The sequence below is a fragment of the Arachis stenosperma genome, chromosome 5 (assembly GCF_014773155.1).
Source record: "Arachis stenosperma cultivar V10309 chromosome 5, arast.V10309.gnm1.PFL2, whole genome shotgun sequence".
NCBI lineage: Eukaryota > Viridiplantae > Streptophyta > Magnoliopsida > Fabales > Fabaceae > Arachis > Arachis stenosperma.
In genome coordinates this window covers 12874559-12884803 of record NC_080381.1, presented here as the reverse complement: position 1 = coordinate 12884803, position 10245 = coordinate 12874559, and the positions used below count along the sequence as shown (strand labels likewise).

The window sequence follows — 10245 nt, the reverse complement described above, 5'->3', positions numbered from 1 at the left end:
CTAAGCATTCTCACATCTCAGCGATTCCTTGAATTTGCAATCGAGTTACACTTTCTGTAGGGTTCCTTCCACTTTCTTCTTCAATTTATTTTCTTTTCTGTAAAACTTAACGTTTCAATTAAGTTTATTCTTCAAGTGTTTTTTACTTCCTTTGTTTATTTTACCTTTCTGCATTTTATTCTGTTTGATTAGCCTTTTAATTTAATTTAAATCGTCGTTATTACTTTTCTTTTAATTTTCAAGCAAATCTTTTTTTTCATAATTTATTTAGTTTTTATTTAAGAACTTTAATTTCTGAATTGCACTTATCAATTTTACAAATTTATTTTATTCTTTCATTGTTGAAATTTGTCTAATCAAAGACGCTTTGATGCACTTCTAAAAAACTAGTACTCACACAGAAGAGTTGATTTTGCTCTCAGACTATTAGAATCGAACTATTATTAATTTGCTAAAAATCGATAAAATAATTTGATGTTAAAGTGTTGAACTAACTAAGAAGAAAAAAAAGAAAACGATAATAATAATAATAATAATAATAATAATAATAATAATAATAATAATAATAATAGAAAAAGAGCAAACAAAGTAGAGAAGGAAAAGAAAAAAAAATAATAAAAACTGAAACAAGAATAAAAACATAAATGTACATATATAAATTTAATTTGATTAGATTTTATTAAAAAAATAATTATATAATATTTCTCTTGTATTTTTTCGGTGATCCAATTAGCATTGTTTTTTATATAATTCACAAAGGTAAAAACTAAAAAGCCCACAAATTTAGTACCATCGCTGATTTCAAGCAGGTGGATAGTGGAGATAGCGTTGCGGAAAGGCGAGACAGGCGAAGTGTCAACTGCGGTTAGAGTGACGGTGAGTCAACAAAGACGCGGATTGGCGCTGTTGGGAGACGGGAGGTCGTCGACGGCAAAGTTGAAGATGCAGTCCGGTTGGTGCTAAGGAGACGAGACGGTTGGGGTGGCGGATTAGAGACGAACGAGCTTCGATGGCGTCACTAGCGCTCAGAGTTCCGATCACGGCGCTGCGTTGCTGAGGAGATGAAGCTGCAGCGAAGGCCACAAGTCCAGACTCTCTCGCGCAAAGGGGTGGGGAGCAGGTTGGTTTTCGGGTCGGTTCAAAACATGGATCTTCTGTCTTGGAGTTGGGCTGGGCTGCGCTGTTGGCCCGGATCAAAGGAAATTAAAAAGCAAGTCGATAGTTAATCATTGGACGCCAATGAACTTTAGCTCAAGTGGCACAAATTTCTCCCTTTTATTAAGAAGTCTCAAATTTAAATCTCATCTAATATAAATTTGACCAAAAAAAAGGAATATTATGTGTGTGTGAATATGATGTGTGTGAGTGTGTAACTTAAAATTGGGAATTGTCAAATCCATCGAAAAAAAATCATTGGACAAAAGATTCATAAGTGCAGCAGCAGTGCAGCACTCTATCCTTTAGCTCCAGTGATAATGCAAGAGTGAAGACGATAACTTTTTCATAACTTTTAAATGCTGTAGATCATAAAAAATGCTTGTTATAGTACTTAAAAAATATTTTTAATTGTTACAAAAAGTTAAATAATTAATTTTAAATTTTAAAATATAAAAATAAAAAAATTATAAATATTTAATTTTATTATAAAAAATAAATTAGATAAAAATTAAATATTAAATAAAAAATACCATAAATTTGATCATTATAAAAACATTGAATGATCAATTCTGAAGATTTTACTTTAACAAATAAATCAGTTTCGAGTTTATTTTTCGATAGAGTAATTATCCAGATCAGACCCTAAAGATTTTAAAAATGGACATTTTAGTACAAAAAAAAATTAATATTCAAATCAATCCCCAACATTTTTTCTGTTAGACATAATAATCTTCCGTCCAAAAATAAAATAAAATAAAATAATAAAATTATTATTATTATTAATTATATAATAATATTGTACTATAATTTTTTGTATTTTTTGGACAACAATAATAATAAATTTATTCATTAGATTCTTTTATATATATATAGTCACTCAATAATAATAATAATAATAATAATAATAATAATAATAATAATAATAAAATTATTAGAGATTATTTTACAAAAAATTCAAGGTTAAAGTTATTTGATATTTTTATATTTAATATAATAAAAAAATGTTCTATTTTAAAAAGTATATTTATATTAAAAAAAATATTTATTTAATATAAATCCAAATTAAAATATTTTTTAATATAAATATATTTTTTTACACTGGACATTTTTTATTATATTAAATATAAAAATATCAAATAATTTTAATTTTAAATTTCTTGTAGAATAATCTCTAATAATTTTATTAATTATTATTATTATTATTATTATTATTATTATTATTATTATTGAGTGATTATATATTATATATATAATAAATAAATTTATCATTATTTTTGTTTAAAGAATACAAAAGATATAGTACAATATTATTGTACAATTAATAATAATAATAATAGTAATTATTTTATTTTATTTTATTTTTGGATGGAGGAGTGTTATATCTAACAGAGAGAAACGTTGGGGATTGATTTGTATATTAATATTTTTTGGGATTAAAATGTCCGTTTTTAAAATCTTTGAGGACTAATTTGGTTAATTACTCTGCCGGAAAATGAACTTGGGACTAATTGGTCTCTACCGGAGTAAAACTTTAGGAATTGATCTGTGTATTAATTTTTCTTAGAAACTAAAATGTTCAATTTTAAGATTCTTCAGGACTGATTTGGGTAATTACTCTATTTTTTTAATATGGTAATTTTGAACATTTTTAAAATATAAAAAGTACAAAAGTTACTGTTATATCGAAAAATAATATTTTCGATTAAGATGTTATTGAATTCTTTGATAAGTCCATGTTTGACAAGTTTAGACTTCGATCATTGCCAAGTGCCAAAATAATATTTCGGTCAACCTCCATTTACATGTTACAATTAACTTGATTGAAGCCAATTAGGTACTCCGTATGTACTCTCTATTAGTCGGTTGACTTAAGTGTGAAAATCGAAGAGGCAGACTCGACAGATGTCAACTATGTAGAAGAAGAGGTTAGCAGTGCAATTTGTTAGTCGAAAAAGATAAACAAGTTGTGAACTTCGAGGTGGAGCTGTATTGGATTCTTTGAAGATGGTCAATTGATGAAAAAGAGGATTCTGATCCATTAGGACTCATCGAGAGAGTGAAGCAATCCAAGAAAGTTACAGACTTAAAGAACGGGAACGGTTATTCAAGGATCAACCGCACGTGGAAGTTATATTTGAATTTGATTAGTCGAGGACTTCTATAAATGGGTGAAAGCTCGAAGGAACAAAAGATTGGAATCTTTTTGAAGAAAACACTCACACTCACTCACATCCCAGTGACTTTCTGAGTCAGTTAAGAGTCTTTTTCTTTGAAGAGTTACTTTCATGTCTTTACTTTTCATTTAAATTCCCTGCAACTTTCCTTTTCATGCAATTTATCTTCTTTGCAATGTTATTTCGATTCTTTTAAATTTAGCAACTTTTATCGTTTTCCGTCTTTATCTTTCAATTGTCCTTTATTTTTTATAAACACTTTTCTTTTATTTAATTTGATTTTTCTTTTATTCAAGATAGTTAAATTTTACTGTTCACTTTGAATTTCTACAAAGCTTGGTTCCTTCTACTTCGCCACTGTCAAAGACATGGATTTTGATGCAAAATAAAACTAGTACTCACAAAGAGGAGTAGGTTTCGCTCCCAGGCCATTAGATATCGAACCACCATCAATTTGTTAAAAATTAACAAAACAAATTGGCATGCCCGATGGGACAATTTTAAATTTTAATTGTGTCAAAATCTTTTGTTTTCCACTGTTTCGTTATACGTGCAGTGTTGATATTTGGTGCATGCGATTAAGAAGTGGTAGAATTGTTACCATGTCTGACGAAATTTCAAATGGCAATGCAGAAACAAGTGATAATGCCCCCAATAACTACTACACAAATTTTTGCAAATTTGATTCCATTCTGGGGAGAATATTGCAGTTATTGATGCAAGTGTTGGTGGTAGTGGACGAAATTCACACCCTAGGATCACCCTAGTGCAGAATCAACCGCAAGTAACCGCAGGTTGGCTTCCATTTGGTCTTCCTCTTGGCTATACGTCTTCTATGAGCAGTTACACATTTCCAGTCAGATATGAAAATGTGCCAGAATCAATGGCTGAGTTTCGACAATATATTGACGAAAGTCATCATGATTTAGTCAACCTGTTGACTCACCAGATGACTACTATTTTGAATCCTATCAATGAGTCAAAATATGATCGACTGATTAAACAAGTCGAGAGAATTGCTCGAATTATCGATTATGATGAGAGAAATGTATTTAACAATCCTAAAAAGGATTAAAATATCCCTTATCTCGTTCGACGAGATCAAAATGCTGATGAAGTTTTGAATAGACTTCACATACAGTGTGGATATCATTACCAGGTGACAAGGATTATCGAGGATGTCCTCAATGGAATGGGTATCAACGTGGGTCTCATGCATCAACCATATTTTGTTTCTACTTTTCCTTCTACAGTGCAAATGACAGAAGTGCCAATGGGTGTAAAAAATTCTAAAATAATGAACAAATTTGCAGGAGAGGCTGGAGAGTCAATTGTCGAGCATATAGCTCACTATTTGGTCAAATTAAAAAATTTGGCAAATAACAAAAACCTGAGAATGAAGTTTTTTCCTGCTTCATTAACAAAAATACTTTCACTTGGTTTTCAAATCTGAGACCTAGTTCGATTTTAACGTGGGCACAATTGAAAAATGCTTTTCATACTCAATTTTATAGAGAAGAATTGAATGTCTCGTTGACAGATTTGCTTGCAATAGAACGAGATGATGGAGAATCGATAGATTACTATATAATTCGATTCAAAAATGCTCGCAATCAATGTTATGTGTCGGTCCCTGAAAGCAAGATCGTCAAAATAGCCATCAAAGGTCTTGGCTTGTATATGCGTCGAAAATTACTCAATATGCATATTCTTGATTTAGCCTATTTGACTGAGAAAGTTCGACAAGTTGAAAAAATAAAAGAAGAAAAGAAGAAAGAAAGAGAAATGGTTGAATATGAGTTTGTTGAAAACAATACTCAATGATGATAAGTATTTTGCTTTTGTCCATCTAGCAAAAAAAAATCATCAAAAATAATATTTTTGACAAGATATTGTTGAATTCTTCGACAAGCCAATGTTCGACAAATTCGAACTTTATCAAGTTACAGGTGCATATTGGAACACTTTGGAAGGAGTGGCGTACTCTATAAAAGTATGTACAAATATGTCTGTAAAAAGAAGTTCTAGAGAAGTGGTTATTGACAGTTGTTAGATATAAATGTGGAAAAGAAAAAAATTTCTTTATTTAACTTTGAAACTCTATAAAGTTGATCAAAGTTCAGATAAGAAAAAGCTTCTCTGTTCACTTTGGAAATTGTGAAGTTGGAAATTTGAAAAAAAAATTTTCTTGATTATGATATTTTCGAAACATCAAATATGACAACTCTCTGACCATAATGATCCGAGAAGGAAAAGAAAAATTACCAGGATTTGGGTAATATGTTGTCATAAAAAATTCGATGAGGTATCAAAAATGAATACGGCTGAAAATATTCAACAAAATGTCGAAGATCCAAGAGTTCGACAAACAACCACTTTGCCTCAAGAGTTCGAAAACAAATACTTGGGGGCATTTCTTTCTTCCATAAATTAAAAAAAAAAATTCCTAGGCTCTTTAAGAATGACATGATGCTTCACTAATATTTTGTCATGCACTACGTGAAAATATTTGCGAAAATTTGTACAATTATTTGGGGTCAGTTTCGAATTGGTCAAGCCATCGAAGACCAATTTTGTCAAAGAAGAGTAAGCTGACACTTAGGGTCAGCGTGGAAATCGAAGAGGCAGACTCGACGGATGTCAATTATATCGAAGAAGAGGTCAGCAGTGCAATTTGTTAGTCGAAAAAGATAAACAAGTTATGAACTTCGAAGTGGAGAATAACTGTATTGGATTCCTTGAAGATAGTCAATTGATGAAAAAGAAGATTCTGATCGATTAGGACTCATCGAGAGAGTGAAGCAATAAAAGAAAGTTACTAAGTGAAGATAGTTGGCGGAAGTTACAAACATAAAGAGCGGAAACGGTTATTCAAGGATCAACCGCACGTGGAAGTTATATTTGAATTTGATTGGTCGAGGACTTCTATAAATGGGTGAAAGCTTGAAGGAATAAAGGTTGGAATCTTTTCGGAGAAAACATTCGCACTCACTCACATCCTCAGCGATTTACTGAGTCAGTCAAGAGTCTTTTTTTTGAAGAGTTCCTTCCATATCTTTACTTTTCATTTAAATTCCCTGCAATTTTCCTTTTCATGCAATTTGTCTTTTTTGCAATGTTATTTCGATTTCTTTAAATTTAGCAACTTTTATCCTTTCCGTCTTTACCTTTCAATTTGTCCTTTATTTTTTCTAAACAATTTTCCTTTATTTAATTTGATTTTCCTATTATTTAAGACATTTAAATTTTATTGTTCACTTTGAATTTTTGCAAAGCTTGGTTCCTTCTACTTCGTCACTGTCAAAGGCATGGATTTTGATGTAAAATAAATCTGGTATTCATAAAGAGGAGTAGGTTTCACTCCCAAACCATTAGATATCGAACCACCGTCGATTTGCTAAAAATCGACAAAACAGTTACTAAGTCTGATCTCTGGACTTTAAATTTGTTATTCTTTTTGAAGTAAAAATTAGAAGATCTAATTTTTGTACCAAAAAATTGAAGGGTCCGATTTTATACCTCTCATAAATTAGAGAGTGATTTTTATATCTTTCATAAATCAAAAGATCTTATTTCTGTATCTTAAATTAATCGATACCACATTTGAGAGTAATATCTTAACAATTCATAATCTAAAAAATATCATTCTCAACCTAATATAAAAAAAAATAAAAAGTGTTTATCTTAAAATTATAAATTAAAAATTTTTTTATTAAAAATATATTTAAATTTTTTATATATTTATTAATTTTTTAAATTTCTATTAATAATAATTTTATTATGTACTTTAAAGACACATATTAATTAAATTTTTAAAAGAAAATTTTTAAAAGTTTTAATAAAAATTTATTTTTGATATTAAATTTTTTTTGTTCATAATATATTTAACAAATTTTTTTTAAACTCAACGTATTAAAAATGAAGCTTATTATAATAGAAAATAAAAAAATAAATAAATAAAATAGACAAAATATTCAATAAGGTACTCTCTACTATTACCGGTATTCACTACTGCATGATCATAATCATGAAATAGCAAATAACAAGATGCTAAATAACAAAAAAAATATATATAATTAATCGAGATTTGCTTTCATTAAGTTCCAATATTTTTTACCTCCTACTAGTGATCTCCCTTTATGACTATGACAGATACCATATAACGCGTTAGCCTTAGCCTGAAACGCTTTAGCACTTACCACAATCAGAAGAAACCAATCGTAAACTAAATAAATAAATAAAGGCTGCCTTGAAAGCAAATGGTATATTGATTGATACAAGGTGAGTGCATCTCAAATCTCTAAAGTCTCAGCGGAATCTCTACTTTTGCCTGAATTGTGTATCTCTTGAAGGAACTTAAAGAGTCCATCCAAAGCAACATCAGGATCTTCGCTTCTGATCAACTGCTCTGCCACCACCGCTGGAGTGACATCTGTTGTGTCCAACAAGTCCTCAATTTCCTGAAACAGGGGATGAGGCTGGTCCCCCGGAATGTCCAAATAATTAGAGGCCAATATTCTAAACGCCTTGGCTCTGAGGAAGGACAAGTGAATGTGCATGTCCATCCTGCCTGGCCTCAACAATGCCGGGTCAATCTTGTCTTTGTGGTTCGTGGTGAATATTATAATCCTTTCCTCTCCGTAGCCTGACCACAAGCCATCCATGTAGTTGAGCAAAGCCGAGAGGGTAAACTTGTCAACCTTTATAATTTCAGGGGCAGCATCGTCATGCTGGACTGACTCTATATCAGTGTCCCCGAAGTCTTCTTGTTGTCTGCGACGAACATGGACCTCCTTGTTGCAGTCAATGTCTTCAATGACGATGATGGAACGACTGGTTGTACTCCTCATCAGTAGCATCAGGCTCTCGTTGGAGGTAATGGAGTCCAGCTCCAAGTCATACACATTGAACTTCAAGTAATTCGCAATGGCAGCAATGAGGCTAGATTTCCCCGTTCCAGGAGGACCGTACAACAAGTAGCCACGTTTCCAAGGCTTACCCACTTTCTTGTAGAACTCCTTCCTCTTCAAGAACCGGTCCAGATCATCCACAATGGTTCGCTTCAATTCAGGATCCAAAGCGAGCGTGTCCAGCGTGGCAGGGTGACACAACTCACTCTCGTTCCAATACCCGTGCGCCATTGAAAATATCTTAATGCTCATGTCCGCTGCATCCATGGCCTCGCAGGTTGCAAGCAAGTGCGGAATGTACCTCTTCATCACGGTGTCTCTGTGCTTCTCGTTGAAGTTTAGAACAAACGCCGGATCCTTATCGGATTTCGAGGAGTCGGCATTTTGGTCGGAGCCTAAATCGAGAGTCCAAGTATACCGGATCCCTTCGAATTCGTCGATTACTTCTTGGTTGGCGTCGATTGCGAGCATGAGGCCTTTGTGAGAGTTCAATTTGGCTAATCTGAGGGCCTTGTAGGTTTCGGATATTCTGGTTGGGAGGTACTTGGAAGCAGCGTTGTAGAGTTCGTTGTGTTCGCCGTGTTGGCCATCCCATCTTTGGTTGATTCTGATGGATACGAGGTTGTTTGGTTTGTGCGTGGGGAAGAAGAATGACTCGAGCTTTTTGGCAATGGAGGAGCGGAGCTTCTCCGGCACGATGTCGTTGACAGCTGTTCTCAGAATGATCATGAGAGTGGAGAAGGCGGCGTAGACCTCGAACCATGAGGAAGCGGATCGAAAGTTTGTGAAGGAAGAAGACAAAGACGCCATGTATGAACTCATGATGATGCTGGAAACTGGAAAATGAAGATCCCAGGTATATGAAAGAAAGAAAGGGATGGAGAGTGGTTCTAGTAATGAGGCTGTTTGTTACAAGTCAAAAAATAGTTCAACGCCGTGCGCCCCACGCTATTCTATGTTAATGCTAGAAAAACAAAAATGTCAAAACACATTACTATCTTAAGGTTTTGCATTTTCCTTTTTTCACTAAAATGTCAAAACACATTTTCAAGGACTTTAAGCGCTATTTTATGAATAATAACAAATCAGTAAATCTATGACGAGATCTCCTTTTTCTCCGGGCTTTTTCTCTTTCTTCCTTGGTGTATTTTTTATTTTTTTTTTGGAAAAGTATAGGTAGACAATGAAAATATTAAACAATGTAAAGAATAGATATATCGAATGTTTATTTTACTAGTGTACGGATGTTTATTTTAATATTAAAATTTAGAAGGTTAATTTAGAAGTGTAGTGTGTTTTTTATTTGATTGATAGTTATTCATGTTGTTCAAAATAATTATTGTTCCCCTAGCATTCTCTATTTTTGTTTGCAAAAGTTTAATTTTGGATATGGTGCAAAAAATTTTATATAATTATTTAATTAAATTTTTATATTTAACTAAATTTTAAAATTAATTATTGCTATTTTTCTTTGTATTACTAAGTTTTGTTTTCGTGAGGGTTGACTGTGGTATATCTTATCCACCGGTACTTATCTTCAAGCTTTTTATTTGGATGGACACTTACCAAAATATATTGTGACGCTCAAGTAGTAAGTGAATAATAAGCTTTGTATTCAAGTTATTTTTAAATTAATTTTTTATCTTCTTTTTATATTTAGGGCAAAGTATCAACAGTTAAATTTTTGAGTAATTTTACTTTAATGGGGAATAATAGTATATTAGAGCGTTTTAATATGTGTTTTGATGTTTGTTATTTATCACTGATCTATAATGTTTATAGTCGAGTTAAAACGTGTAATCGAGTTATAATGAATATATCATAGTCTCTAAACTTGACTTGGTGATAGTTTGATAAAGCAGGTTGAGCTTTAAATAATGAGTTTAACTCAACACTTTTAGTTATAGATATGGAGTTTCCAGTTCAACATATTTTATTAAACTAAAACAGACAAAAGAAATAGATAATGAAATAAATAAATAAATAATTTTTGGAAAAAGAAA

At 31.8% G+C, this 10245-nt stretch overlaps 1 protein-coding gene across 1 annotated transcript; it reads right to left on the bottom strand.

Annotated features, from left to right (window-relative positions):
- Positions 1 to 7387: 7387 nt before the first annotated feature.
- LOC130979140 (AAA-ATPase At2g18193-like) lies at positions 7388 to 9150 on the bottom strand. The gene has a single exon (XM_057902505.1). It carries the CDS (start codon positions 9062 to 9064, stop codon positions 7625 to 7627), a length of 1440 nt encoding a protein of 479 aa, XP_057758488.1. The 5' UTR covers positions 9065 to 9150; the 3' UTR covers positions 7388 to 7624.
- Between the last annotated feature and the right edge of the window lie 1095 nt (positions 9151 to 10245).

Coding starts and splice junctions, on each gene's coding strand:
- LOC130979140 (XM_057902505.1), bottom strand. CDS start 9,064: ATGAGTTCATACATGGCGTCTTTGTCTTCTTCCTTCACAAACTTTCGA.